This window comes from Rhinatrema bivittatum, chromosome 3, assembly GCF_901001135.1.
Source record: "Rhinatrema bivittatum chromosome 3, aRhiBiv1.1, whole genome shotgun sequence".
In the NCBI taxonomy this organism is placed as follows: domain Eukaryota; kingdom Metazoa; phylum Chordata; class Amphibia; order Gymnophiona; family Rhinatrematidae; genus Rhinatrema; species Rhinatrema bivittatum.
This window is the reverse complement of record NC_042617.1, coordinates 510,458,935-510,473,970: the sequence shown is the minus strand read 5'-3', so window position 1 is coordinate 510,473,970 and position 15,036 is coordinate 510,458,935. Positions and strand designations below refer to the sequence as shown.

Sequence of the window (15,036 nt, the reverse complement as noted above, 5' to 3'; positions counted from 1 at the left end):
ACTAAAGAGGTTAGGACTTTTCAGCTTGGAGAAGAGATGGCTGAGGGGGGATATGATAGAGGTGTTTAAAATCATGAGAGGTCTAGAACAGGTAGATGTGAATTGCTTATTTACTCTTTCGGATAATAGAAAGACTAGGGGGCACACCATGAAGTTAGCATGTGGCACATTTAAAACTAATCAGAGAAAGTTATTTTTAACTCAACGCACAATTAAACTCTGGAATTTGTTGCCAGAGGATGTGGTTAGTGCAGTTGGTATAGCTGTGTTTAAAAAAGGATTGGATAAGTTCTTGGAAGAGAAGTCCATTACCTGCTATTAATTAAGTTGACTTAGAAAAAAGCCACTGCTATTACTAGAACGGTAACATGGAATAGACTTAGTTTTTGGGTACTTGCCAGGTTCTTATGGCCTGGATTGACCACTGTTGGAAACAGGATGCTGGGCTTGATGGACCCTTGGTCTGACCCAGTATGACATGTTCTTATGTGAGAATGAAAGGCGGCAACCGTAGACATGTGTGTCCTCCAAAGGAACTTATGTTGCATTTCCCTGAAGTACATGTTGGGGGAGGTTGACGCTATCTTATGGTAAACTGACCTTCAAAATAGGAATACAGTGAGCTCAAAATTGCCATCTTTATTCCATTTCTCAACCAACCATGGGAGAGGGTCCGAGCGAATATGGCTCTTCAACAGCTTATAGTAATAAGAAAAGGATGGCGAACACTCCTTTCCCAATAAAAACAGGGCTTCTAAGTTGGTAAAAACTTGTGGTTGAAGGGACGCCTCCGGCAGGTACTTGATGTACTGCTGCAACTGATAATATTGGAAATGTTGGGGTTGCCTTAGACCATACAGGGAAACAAGTTCCATGAGTGGTAGCAAGCGGCCAGTCGCATCTAGTACCTGTCCCAGCTGGAGCACGCCCTTAGCTCTCCAAATTTGGAAACCCGAGGACTGAGTCCCTGGGGAAAACTCAGAGTTACCCCGGAGCAGCAATAAATAGGCACATATCGAGGGCAAGGACAGGGCCTTCATAAGTCTAGCCCACGTTTGTCTAATAAGGGATACTAATACCAGAAGCGTTGGAGGAGGAGAATATCTATCATCAGGGCACTGAAGCACATAGCATAGATCTAGGGGAGTAGCTAACGTAATTTCAGCGGGGAGATTCACAAAATAAGATTCCCCCACCAACCACTCTCTAATGATCCGCATATTGCAAGCCAAATTATACATGGCTATGTCAGGAACACTCAAACCCCCGTCACCCCATCTATCCTGCAGGCGGGTGAGGGAGATACGGGCCTTTTTGTTGCGCCAGAGAAAGCACCGCAATGCTGTCTCCAGCAGTAGTATGTCTCAACATTTGAGGAGTAGAGGGAGATTTTGAAGAAGATACAGCCATTTTGGGAGCAGGGTCATTTTGAACAAGTTATTCGGCCCATTAAGCGACAAGGGCAAATGCGCCCCTGTGCGCAATTTAGCCTGCATCTGACATAGAAGAGGAGTATTATTGTAATCATACAAGCGAACTATATCTGTGGTAATATACAACCCCAAATATTTAATCTTCCCTGTTGCCCAAGCCAAGGGAAAGAGACCGCCCCAGCTATCTTTCAATGTGTCTGGAAATCCCAAGGCTTCGGACTTGTCAGGGTTCAGTTTCAAACCTGAGAACGACCCAAAATCTGCAAAGATGGACAACAGGGCTGACAGTGTCCTTGGAGGGTCTGTTAAAAAGACCAATATATCATCGGCAAAGGCAGCGTACTTAAACGTCTTCTGATGAAAGCGCAAGCCTTTGACACTCTTATCAAGCTGGGTCACACACAATAGTGATTCCAACTGAAGTAAGAAGAACAGGGGGAATAGCAGGCAACCGTGCCTCGTACCTCGCTGAACCACAAAGGGCGCAGACTGATTGCCATTGGCCAGAATAATCGCCTCTGGATTACAATAGAGGAGACGCATCGAGTAAAAAAAAACCCTGTGATCCCCACCTGGTCCAGGACCGAGAAAAGATGAGGCCACTCTACCCTGTCGAAAGCTTTTTCAGCATCAAAGCTAACTGCAAGATAGGGCTCCCCCATGTGACCACAAAGAGCCATGGCCGTGAGAATTTTCCTGATGTTAGTAAGACCATAGCATTTCCTTACAAATCCTACCTGTCCCGGCTGTATTAATTGGGGAAGTAGGGAAGCTAACCAGTCAGCCAGTATTTTTGCCAACAATTTCTACGTTTAGGAGGGATATGGGCCTATATGATGATACCAACTAGGGATGTGAATCGTGTCCTCGATCGTCTTAACGATCGATTTCGGCTGGGAGGGGGAGGGAATCGTATTGTTGCCGTTTGGGGGGGTAAAATATCGTGAAAAATCATTAAAAATCATGAAAAATCGAAAAATCGAAAAACCGGCACATTAAAACCCCCTAAAACCCACCCCCGACCCTTTAAATTAAATCCCCCACCAAATAACTTAAATAACCTGCGGGTCCAGCGGCGGTCCGGAACGGCAGCGGTCCAGAACGGGCTCCTGTTCTGAATCTTGTCGTCTTCAGCCGGCGCCATTTTCCAAAATGGCGCCGAAAAATGGCGGTGGCCATAGACGAAAAAGATTGGACGGCAGGAGGTCCTTCCAGACCCCCGCTGGACTTTTGGCAAGTCTCGTGGGGGTCAGGAGGCCCCCCACAAGCTGGCCAAAAGTTCCTGGAGGTCCAGCGGGGGTCAGGGAGCGATTTCCCGCCGCGAATCGTTTCCGTACGGAAAATGGCGCCGGCAGGAGATCGACTGCAGGAGGTCGTTCAGCGAGGCGCCGGAACCCTCGCTGAACGACCTCCTGCAGTCGATCTCCTGCCGGCGCCATTTTCCGTACGGAAAATGGCGCCGGCCATACGCGTATGGCCGGCGCCATTTTCCGTACGAAAACGATTCGCGGCGGGAAATCGCTCCCTGACCCCCGCTGGACCTCCAGGAACTTTTGGCCAGCTTGTGGGGGGCCTCCTGACCCCACGAGACTTGCCAAAAGTCCAGCGGGGGTCCGGAAGGACCTCCTGCCGTCCAATCTTTTTCGTCTATGGCCGCCGCCATTTTCGGCGCCATTTTGGAAAATGGCGCTGGCTGAAGACGACAAGATTCAGAGCAGGAGCCCGTTCCGGACCGCTGCCGTTCCGGACCGCCGCTGGACCCGCAGGTTATTTAAGTTATTTGTGGGGGGTTCGGGAGGGTGGGGGATTTAATTTAAAGGGTCGGGGGTGGGTTTTAGGGGGTTTTAGTGTGCCGGCTCACAATTCTAACGATTTATAACGATAAATCGTTAGAATCTGTATTGTATTGTGTTCCATAACGGTTTAAGACGATATTAAAATTATCGGACGATAATTTTAATCGTCCTAAAACGATTCACATCCCTAATACCAACATCGGATCCCTCCCAGGCTTAGGAATAAGCAAGATATATGCCAAATTTACATGATCCGGGAAGCACCCATCTTGAACCAAAGCATTGTAGGCTCGGGTCAAAGGTGAGGTTAACTGATCACTGAGGCTTTTGAAAAATTCTGTGATATAACCATCTGGGCCTGGGGCCTTATATCGTTTCATAGTTTGGATAGTGACCCTGACCTCCTCCTCTGTGATTGGACTACTCAACCATTCTTGCTGTATCAAAGATATGCGTGGGAGATCCATGCATATTTATTTGAGCTCCCAGCCGTATAAAGACCTTGATAATAAGTTCTAAATAACTGCAATATTTTGGGGGTGTCCGTAACCGTCTGCCCTGAAGGGGAGCACACCGCCAAGACATACCGAGGGGCCCTCTGTGCTCTTATTAAATTGGAAAGCAACTTGCCCGATTTATTACCATATTGATAGAGTTTATACTGATAATAAAGGAGACTTTTTTTGGTCCTCTGATGAAGCAAAGAGTTCACCTCACCCTGTAATGTAAAATAAGCTTCTTTATGAGTACGAGTATTCGAGCCCACCAGAACCCGCTTTGCTTGGTTCAGTTTTGCAGTCAGAAGGAGATTCTTATCTAGTAGTTTCTGCCGTTTAGTGACATAGGCGATAATCTCCCCTCTCAGGACTGCCTTTGCCGTGTACCAAAAAAGAATATGGTCCTCAATATGGTTCCGATTATGTTCTTGGTACTCAGTCCATTTATCTCTGAGATAGGATTGAAATTTAGTGTCAACTAAGTAATATGGATAGCGCCACGGGAACTGAGTAGGTGGGACTAAATTAGTAGTAAAGTCAGCCCAGACTGGGGCATGATCCGAGATGTGGATCAGGCCAATCCAAGTCTCCTGAAGCTCAGAAAAATGGCGAGCACTAATTAAAATATAATCCAACCGGGACTGGGAGTCATGTGCCCTCGAGATGTGTGTGTATTCCCGTTCCAGAGGATGCAATGTGCACCAAGCATTCGAGAGAAGCAGCATACGCTCCAAAAAAAGAATCCCATTGTCTAGTAGAACTTGACGCTTGTCTATCTAGCTGCGGGTCTCTCAAGGTATTTAGGTCACCCCCTAAAATGATAGTGTGATCTAGATATGGGATATGCGGGATCCAGACTATTCGGAGCATATACATTGCAATACACAATTGTATCTCCATGATGTTCCGTAACCAGGATAATATACCTCCCCTTAGGGTCTTTTATTTCATGGGTCACCTGTATGGGCAGTCGCTTATTGATAAGGATCGCAACCCTAGCTGAATGAGTGGTAGCAGAAGCAAAATAGACCCTGCCAACCCATCGCTGACATAATTTCAAATGCTCTTGATTATTCAGATGCGTTTAAGAACATAAGAACATGCCATACTGGGTTGTTAAGACTGTTTGTTAAGCGAGGTTAGAATTTTTGTTCGCTTAATGGGGGAATTAATACCACTGACATTCCAGGTAATCACTCGATATCCTCTCTTAACCATTTATCGGAAGAGAAGCACAGATTGGAAATTTTCCATCTAAGTGGAAAGTATGGAGGCCGTCCCAGCCAAAACCTCCACACCGATATCCGAGGGCAGATCTTGGTCCATGTAGCTCTACAAATACTCTGAATGATCGAGATGTACAGTGATTCCCCAAGCCATACTGCATTAATCCCCCCTCCCCCTCCCCTCTTTCCCCCATTTCCCCTCCCCCCCATCTTACGGTCTACTCTTACCATAATATTTAATTAGCGGTCCGCTAATAGGAGGTCTGAGATGCGGACACTCCCCCAACTCCCCACCCCCCTTTACCTCTCCTCTCCGAATGCAATGCGACATTAGAAAACTGGAAAACCATAACCTGATTTAGCAACGAGAAAAGAACAACAACCTGAGAAATCTGGAATTAGGCTACCAGGATAAAAATTGTACCAAAAGTCCCAGTATCTATACTTGCTGATGACAAACCATAACATGGATGTAACGCAGTCTGCTGTGGAACAGTAACAAAATGCAGGGAGTCTGCCTCAGCCACCCCTCAGGAACTCCAAGAAGAATAGAGTGACTGAGGTTAAACAACAAGACCCTGGACGGACACAACAGCATTAGACCCAGCACTGTTCTTCACGGGGGTGCGACAGGCGGCAGTGAAGTTCTCGCCTTCTTGCCCTTAGCCTCTTGAGCGCTGAGATATTGTTGAGCCTCCACCTCTGTCTCCAACCAGTGAGTGCCTTGCTGTATTGCCACTCTAATACGTGCCGGAGAGACAAGATGCGCTCTGTTGCCCAGAGCAAACAATTTTGCACAATAGGGGGCCATTTTCCTGAGTTGCTGGGAGAGTTGTGCTGAAAAATATTGGAACACCAAGATCCGCTGGTTCTTGTACTGAAGCTCTTTCCCTGCCCTCAGCGACCGCAGAATCTCACCTTTGTGGGCATAATTGAGTAGTTTAGCTATGACCACCCGTGGTCTGGGTAAGTTATCTTTTCGAGGCCCCAATCTGTGTGCTCTTTCAATACGGAGTAGTCCAAACTGCAATGTGAGGGCCAGCTCACGAGTGAGCCAAGCTTCCAAAGTCTGGGCAAGATCTCTCTCCATCAGGGATTCGGGCAGACCCACCAGCTGGATGTTGGAGCGCCTGGACCTGTTTTCCAGGTCTTCAAGCCTCTCTTCTTGCTTTACCAGCTTTGCTTTCAATTGTTGTAAGTCCGCATCCGAGTCCCGATGGCCATCTTAGAGGTCAGAGACCCTCTGTTCAAGATCTACAAAGCGTCGTTCAAACCATGTGATGGCCACAGTCAATTCGGAGAACTTAGTGGAGATGGTGGTAATTTCCGACTTCAGGGTAGCTTGAATTGCAGCTTTAATATCAGCCAGTGTCCCAGTCGGCGTCGAGTCCGGGGCCCTCGCCTCTTCTCCCGGCATCGGGTCAACCGGCTGCGGCTGCTCCCGGTCTTTATCTTTTTTCGTGAGTCGGGTCGCCATGAACCAACCCAAAATTACTCCAATGGCAGCCTCCGCGTGGAGACAAGACAGATTTCCGCAGAGCTGAGAATGAATTGGGGCGGGGATGCGACTTGTTTTCTACTGCTTACACTTTGAATTCAGGTAAAAGTTCAAAGGTAGTGTGCACCCAGAGAAAACACTAGTGGGTACCCAGACCCCTCCCAGATCTGCTCAGTCGACCCTGTTTCCAAAGCAGTTGCCTGTTATTTAATTTATGCAGGAGGGCATCTTGCACAGACGGCCGCCATCTTGGCCACGTGGGGCTGCATTCTGCTCTGCACTCACTGCGGGTCCCTGGCACCAGAGCCGCCTCAAGTAAGGTGGTTTAAGGGCACAAACCTTTCCAAGTCCTCCGGGGCCAAAATGCCTCATAAACGCCAGCTAATTCCTGGTCCTGAATCAGGGTAAGTCACCCGAAGGGCCACCATTTGCACTGCTTCACTCTGTGTCGGCCACGAGCTTTGGCTACCTGCGGCACCTTCAACATTAAAAAAAAATTTTAAAAACCCACACCATTGCGGGCACGGGGCTATTAGAAGCCCCCCAAGCAAAAAAATTGCCGCCGCTGTTTAAAATTAGCGAGGGAGATTTGGCGGGGGGATCGGGGAGCTCAGACTCCCGACGTCCTTACGACTGATGTCATCCCCCGGAAGCCTGGATGTAATCTTTGATCAAAGTTTATCCATGTGCCATCAGAAATATTGTAGTGTCATCTGTTTTTAATAAATTGCCGATGCCGCTTCTCAATCCAGATTATTTTCACATGGTTTTGCAAGTCTTTGTCTACAGTAACTCTCTGTACCATGGGTTACCAGCCAGCTCCTTAAGGTTGCCTCAAATTGTACAGAATTCTTCTGCCCACATTCTTACGGGTTTAAGGATGAATCATTATATTACTCCTGTTCTCTGTTCACTCCACTGGTTCCCAAAACAGTGGCAAGTAAAATTAAAAATATTAACACTTACACATAAATGTATCAACAATGTTGATACCCCTTGGATTAACTCTATCCTGTGGATTTATATTCCTCCAAGAACCTTAAGATCTGCTCATCAAGGAAATTAAAGGTACCAATCATATAATTTGAACATCTTGCATATATTTTATGCACAAAACATATAATATGTACATGTAAAACCCTGATTTATAAGCATGCAATCACATGAAAACACCAGTTTACCTATACTTCTGCTAGCTCTCCAGTCTGTCTCCTGTGGATTTATATTCCTTCGAGAGCCTTAAGATTTGCTCATCAAGGGAAGTTAAAGCTAACAATCATACATTTTGAACATCTTGCTGAGATTCGGACTCGACGCCGACTGGGACGCTGGCTGATATTAAAGTTGCAATTCAAGCTGCATTTTCGGTCACTGTACTTGTGCTCTGGAACTCTCTACCTGGTCCTCTTCATTTGATAACTGATACCCGTGTTTTTAAAAAAGCACTGAAAACTTTTCTTTTTAAGAATGCCTTTAAATTGGTGGATTAATTATATAACAACAATCAATGGAGTCAAAAAGTTACCCAAGCAAGGAAATACCACAATCAAATCAAATGGGAACTTATAGATAAATATTAAATTATAGCCTAAATGAAGGTGTCAGCAAGCCTGTTGTTGTTTCAACCAAAACCAACCGGTCTTCTCAATCATCCACCTTCACATTTTTATTGCACTTTATATAGCAAATGCTGCTTACCTGTAACAGGTGTTCTCACAGGACAGCAAGATGTTAGGCCTCACATATGGGTGACGTCAGTGGACGGAGCCCTGTTACGGAAAACTTTTCTGTCAAAGTTTCTATAAAGCTTTGACTGACACTGGCACACTGAGTGCACTGAGCATGCTCAGCCTGCAATTATCCCTGTGACCACAGGTGTCTCCCCTCAGTCTCGTCTTATAGTGAAAAGCGCAAGCGAAACTAAAATAAAACGTATGTAGACCCAACTCCGTGGGGTAGTGGGTGGGTTTCGTGAGGACTAACATCCTGTCCTGTGAGAACACCTGTTACAGGTAAGCAACCTTTATCTTTCTCACAGGAACCGAGGCTGACGTAAACGTCCCTTGTCCTTCCCAGCAAGCTCTCAATATAGAATAGGGATTAGTGGAAAGAAACAAAACTTTTATCAATAAACTACTTCAGGGTTCTTCAAGATTTTACATGGCTCAACATTCAGAAATCTTGTGCTTCTCTTGGTAGCTCATGTTTCTAACTATCTCCTTCTTCTATGGTGGAATGGATCACTTTTGTATCCCATATGTGTTTATTAGCTGTTTTTCTCTTTTTAGCTTCCCATATGGCCATTTCATAAGCATATTTTAATCTGCATCTTAATTCCTTCTCATACGGTTCATGTGTTTTAGCATCATGACCAACATGGCTAATACTTAAGCAGAGATCAATCAGTAGTTTAGGTTGTCTACCATACATTAGAAGGAATAGGGGTCAACCATTGTGTCACTGCATGTACAATTATTGGCATGTACTAGTGGTCAAACATACTCTCCCATTCTCTTTATTTTTGTCCTCTAGTGTCCCAAAGATATTCAACAAAGTTGTGTTGAATTTCTCCATAGGATTACCCCTAGGATGATAGGGTATAGTTCTTGATTTTGTGGCTGCTAGTTTGCAAAGTTCTGCAACCAATTCAAAGTTTGCACACTAATCACTGTGAATCCATTTTGGAAAATAATAATGGCAAATAAAGTTCTCCCATAGAATTGTAGCAACAGTTTTCATCATCTGATTTCTTGTGGGATAAGCCTGTACATACTTAATAAAATGGTCAGTTACCACAGGTATGTTCTGGATGTCTTTGAAATCAGGTTCTAGCATCAGAAAATGTATATACACTAGTTCCATAGGAGCACATACTTTTATGTTTACTAAAAGAGCAGCATTTTTAGGCATGGCCTTCCATCTTAAACATCTCTTACTGGTTCGGCATTTTCTGTCTATATCTGAGGTCATGTTGGGCCAACAGAACCATATTCTGACTAAATCTAAGGTCCTCTCATAAACTATATGGCTAGTTTTATCATGGACTCCTTCTAAAGACTTGCCTGATAACGTCTTGGGATGACTAGCTGGTTATGGTAATCTTTATCCCTTGATACTGTCCTGTATAATACTCCTTCATCCAGTGATAGGTTTGCCCATTCACAAACAAGTAGACCAGTTTCAAATGTCTCCTGAGTTTGTTGAATTTTGCCTGGTTTTTCACCACTCTGCAATATCTGAATGATCTGAGCTAAAAAAATAATCTCTTCTCTGTAATAGTTTCTAATCTTCCTGTATTAATCTGGGTAATATGGCTTGTCCAGGCAAGAGATCAGGAGAAAGAAAATCATCAGGAATAGCATTCTTTCCACGGCATAGTTTCTATTAATGCTGTGATGTCCTCACTGATAATCTCTTTTGTTTCATCCACATCAGATTCTTTTCCTTCTTTATTGAAATCTAATGACATGAGAAAATTACCTCTTGCTTCTGAAGAGTTGTATGGCACACTTCTTCAGTTTCTTCCCAGGCATTTGAGTCCTAAATAACTCTAAACATAATTCTCTGTTTCAAAGATTCCATAGGGTCTCCTGGAGAGTCTATCAGAATTGATATTAGTCTTACCAGATTTATACCTTAACTCAAAGTTGTACAGCATAAAGGCAGCTAACTATCGATTAGGGGTGTGAATCGTGTGATCGATCGTCTTAACGATCGATTTTGGCTGGGGGGGAGGGAAATCTGATCGTCGTGTTTTTTATTTTAAAAAATCGTTAAAAATCGTAAATCGGGGGAGGGCGGGAAAACCGGCACACCAAAAAAACCCTAAAACCCACCCCGAACCTTTAAAACAAATCCCCCACCCTCCCGAACCCCCCCAAAATGTTTTAAATTACCTGGGGTCCAGTGGGGGGCTCCCGGCGCGATCTCCCTCTTTCTCTGGCCACGGCTGCGTTGAGAAACGGCGCCGTGGCCCTTTGCCCTTATCATGTGACAGGGCAAAGGTAGCGCCGGCGCCATTTTGGTTCCTGGCTCCCGACGTCACGCGTGCAGGAGATCGCTCCCGGACCCCCGCTGGACCCCCAGGGACTTTTGGCTAGCTTGGGGGGGGGCCCTCCTGACCCCCACAAGACTTGCCAAAAGTCCAGCGGGGGTCCGGGAGCGACCTCCTGCACGCGGGCCGCATTGCCAATGGCACCGGCGCTACCTTTGCCCTCACTATGTCATATGGGCAACCGTCGCCCGTATGACATAGTGAGGGCAAAGGTAGCACCGGCGCCATTTTGAAGATTGGCAATACGGCCCGCGTGCAGGAGGTCGCTCCCGGACCCCTGCTGGACTTTTGGCAAGTCTTGTGGGGGTCAGGAGGCCCCCCCCCAAGCTGGCCAAAAGTCCCTGGGGGTCCAGCGGGGGCGATCTCCTGCACGCGTGACGTCGGGAGCCAGGAACCAAAATGGCGCCGGCGCTACCTTTGCCCTGTGACATGATAAGGGCAAAGGGCCACCGGCGCCATTTCTCAATGCAGCCGTGGCCAGAGAGAGAGGGAGATCGCGCCGGGAGCCCCCCACTGGACCCCAGGTAATTTAAAACATTTTGGGGGGGTTCGGGAGGGTGGGGGATTTGTTTTAAAGGTTCGGGGTGGGTTTTAGGGTTTTTTTGGTGTGCCGGTTTTCCCGCGTCCTATTTAATGATACAATACAAATGCCCCTGACGATAAATCGGGGGCATTTGTATTGTATTGTGCACTCAAACGATTTTGGACGATTTTAAAATTATCTGACGATAATTTTAATCGTTCAAAAATGATTCACATCCCTACTATCGATGTCCTGTTGCATCTAGTTTAGCTGTAGACAAAATATACATAAGAGGGTTGTCATCAGTGATGACTTTGAGTTCAACGCCATAAAGATAATCATGAAACTTTTCACATTTGGCCCACTTGAGAGCTAGAACCTAAAGTTCGTGTGCTTGATAATTCTGTTCACTTCGACTGAGTCCACAATTAGCATACAATATAACTCGCAATTTCCCTACTTGCAGCTGATATAATGCAGCTCCCAATCCTGATATACTGCATCTGTATGTACCACATATGGTAATTTCCAAATGGAAAACCCCAGCAAAGGTGTTGTAGTAAGTTCCTCTTTAAGGCTCTCAAATGCTTGTTGGCTTATCTTCACCCAATGGTTACCCAAAGATTGTCTGTTCCTAATAGGGAACATATCTATTCTTCCCTCTGCTATTGACTCTGCCTTTTAACAAATTATTTAAAAGTCTAGCTATCTCAGAATACCTTTTGCAGAGATCCATTTAGATAAATCACTTCACTGAGTAGATGCCGCTGAGTATTAATATAACTTATTCTTGCTTTATGAGCCAAAATAACATTGCAAAATGCAGCCCCATATGCAGGGCACCAATTTATAGGCACATTGTTCTTTCTAGCTCTCAATACAGGAGCGGGGTCAGTGGAAAGAAAAAATCGTTCAATAACAATAAACCTCTTCAGGTCTGCACCCTCCTGGGGGGACCTGACTCTGCCTCCCAGACTGCTGCTGGGGTCCACGCACTTATGGGAGGGGACCTGACTCCGCCTCCCGACTGCCACTGGGGTCCCCTTGCTCATGGGGGTCCCAACTCTGCCTCCTGGTCTGCCACTGAGGTCTACACCCTTGTGGGGGGGACCTGATTTTGCCTCCCGGACTGCCGCTGTGGTTCATGCCCTCCTGGAAGACCCAACTCCACCTCACGATCTACCGCTGGGGTCCATGCCCTTCTGGGGGCCCCAACTCCACCTCCCAGATTGCTGCTGGGGTCCCCCTGCTCAAGGGGGACCCAACTCTGCCTCCTGGCTGCAGCTGGGGTCCATGCCCTCATGGGGGGACCTAACTCCACCTCCCAGATTGCTGCTGGGGACCACGCCCTCCTGGGGGACCCAACTCCACCTCCTGGACTGCCGCTGGGATCCTCTTGCTCAAGGGGGGACCACTCCACCTCTGGATCTGCCACTGGGGTCCACAGTCTCCTGAAGGACCTGACTCCACCTCCTGGACGGCCGCTGTCCTTCAGTTCTCCTCCCTCGGTCGGAAGGTTTTCCCTGGCATAGGTTTATAGCTCTACTAGGCTCATGGCTGTTTTAGTGTTCAGTGGTTCTGGCCCTCTGCAGTCTCAGCTTTCAGTGATTTTAGCTCCACTAAACTCATGGTCAGTCCTGCGCTGTTACCCAGCCTGGCTTTTGTTTTGTTGTCTGATCCTGTATGGGTCACCTCTCAGTCAAAAGGCCAAGACCCAGGCAGGACCACAGAAAGAGATCATGTGAACATCCCTCTATCCTGCCTGGCCATCCATCTGTTGTCTGGGATCTTGGTACCCACGTGTCTGAATACCCTTGTTAGTCAGGGTGAAAATCTGTTTGCTTCCTAGGACTGTTTTCCAGTACATTTCTCTCATAAATCCCTTCCCCAGTCATGGTTCTGTACTTTAGAAATTTGAATCCTCTGATATTTTAGTGATATTTCCTTCCAATGTTTTCAGCAGAAGTCCAGGTGGCTGTAACAAGCAAACCCCCTACCTGACTATCTGATTAATTTATTCAATGGTCAGTTAAGTACCTTCACACTAAGAGGTCTGATGACCTTTTTAATTTCATTCTGTGTTTCCTGGGTTGGTGGCTCATGTTACACAGCTGCATTGTCCTCCCCTTTTCTTTTTCTACAGTTCACTTAAATGGTAGCGTGCTCAAACCTCTGTCTCTTGTGTGTGTGTGTGTGGGGGGGGGGGGTTTCATGTGTGTCTACAAGCAACCATTATCAGTTCAGTTCAATGCAAATAACATTGCCAATGAAGATCCTTTAAATTCTCAGACTCCAGCTGGGGGATGGAAGCTACTTCTTCTTGTAGAACTTCCCTCCAATTTTCTAGAATCACTACTGCAGTTGTTGCAAGAAAAATAAGGATTTAGGGTCCCTTCTCAAACTGTATCAGCTTGAAAGATCCACTACAATACCTCTGGCTTCTGAGCTCCAACTGACTTGGCATCAGAAGGAGACCCCTAGAAGATACTGCAAACTTTAGTAAATTCTTAAAGGGACCTCAATGTTTTTATTAACCTCTATGTACAGGAAAATCATAAGCGTATCCTAAGAGTTGTACTAAAACTGAAAAAAAAGTGAAAATGCTATTTTTCTGTCATTTTATTGGAAAATGACACAATGAAACATCAAATGTCATTGGTGTTTCCATGTCATTTTCAAGTGACAACATATACCTAATTTTCAGTAACTCACAAAATCCCTTGCCAAACTAGCTCCAGTTCATTGCATTTTTTTCAGTACTACATATGCCATCTTGTACAGTAGCATTTCTCATGATACTTGTTAGATGCTAGGCATGGTGAACAAGGAGATGAAGGAACCATTGCCTTCTTTGGTACAGAAATTTGCATCTTGGTATGATTACTGACAATGGCAGGGAAACTTTCAAAATGCTTTATGTCATCCAATGGCAGGGTACTTTTAAAAAAATGCTTGATGGCATCACGATGTGATCTATCTCCCTAAAATTGCAATTGAACTGAACTGCTTTGTTTCAAAATTAAAAGAAGAGATTCCGGGTAATAAAGACATCAACGGCACAAGAAAAGCATGAGCCAGGAGCCATTGGGTCCTCTATTATCTATGCCAGAAAACTGAATGAAATTGAATGAATGATTCAAAGGTTATTAGGGAATTGGGACATAATGGGGAGAAGACATGGGATAGACAGACACAGAGACATAATGATTTTATAAGGCCAATGTCTTATAAGAAACTAGGCTAAAATATTTACATAAACAGGTTAAAGGACTAGCCAGTCACCATTGAACTTATAGGGCCAAAGCTGGAAATATCCTAAAAAAGGGCAAAGATACACAAAAAGCCAATCTATGTTACTGCAGTGCATCTATTCTAGATACTATTAATTATTATAAGCATTACATTCACTACAAAATATGTACAAAACTAAAACAAAGCAGGAAATCCCAATTTTATTGGTGTCCTAGACTTCAAAATTTGCTTGTGAGACCATTACAGACTTACCAAACTTTTACCCAAGGAAATATGAACCAGGCCTTCTTTAGTTATTTATCAAGCCAATTCCATTCTTAAACTGAGGAAGCAAGTGACCATGAAAGACTTACGAGAGTGTTGAAATTGTCTTGTTGGTACAAATGTTTGTTGCAGGTCAGGCAGTCCCTTTGGCAATCACTGAGCACATTGGCAAAGAGGCACAGCAGTACAAGATTCCAAAGCAGAGTCTTCATTGTAGCAGAATGAAACTGGAGAAAAATAGGGAAAAAAGATAGATAGGTAAATTTGAACATCATTTACAAAGATTTAAAATACTACATTGAAATATTTTGTCACCAAAGATGAAAATAATTGATTCATATAATTATTTCTAGGAATTTTTATGCACTAATACTGTAAAGGTTTGTGTATATTTTATGCAAATTATTTTCTCACATGAAGCTGAACTGTCATGAGGCTCATGCAAAATGTGGTGTACAATTCAGCTGACTACAAATTAGTACAGATATGCTGG

The 15,036-nt window shown here is 45.1% G+C and overlaps 1 protein-coding gene across 1 annotated transcript in view; it reads right to left on the bottom strand.

Moving 5' to 3' along the window:
• Positions 1-14,755, bottom strand: part of PNOC (prepronociceptin) — a 67,969-nt gene extending 53,214 nt beyond the window's left edge. The window contains exon 1 of the mRNA XM_029596897.1: positions 14,633-14,755. Within this exon, the coding sequence (XP_029452757.1) occupies positions 14,633-14,755 (123 nt within the window). The remainder of the gene's footprint in view (positions 1-14,632) is intronic.
• Positions 14,756-15,036: the final 281 nt, after the last annotated feature.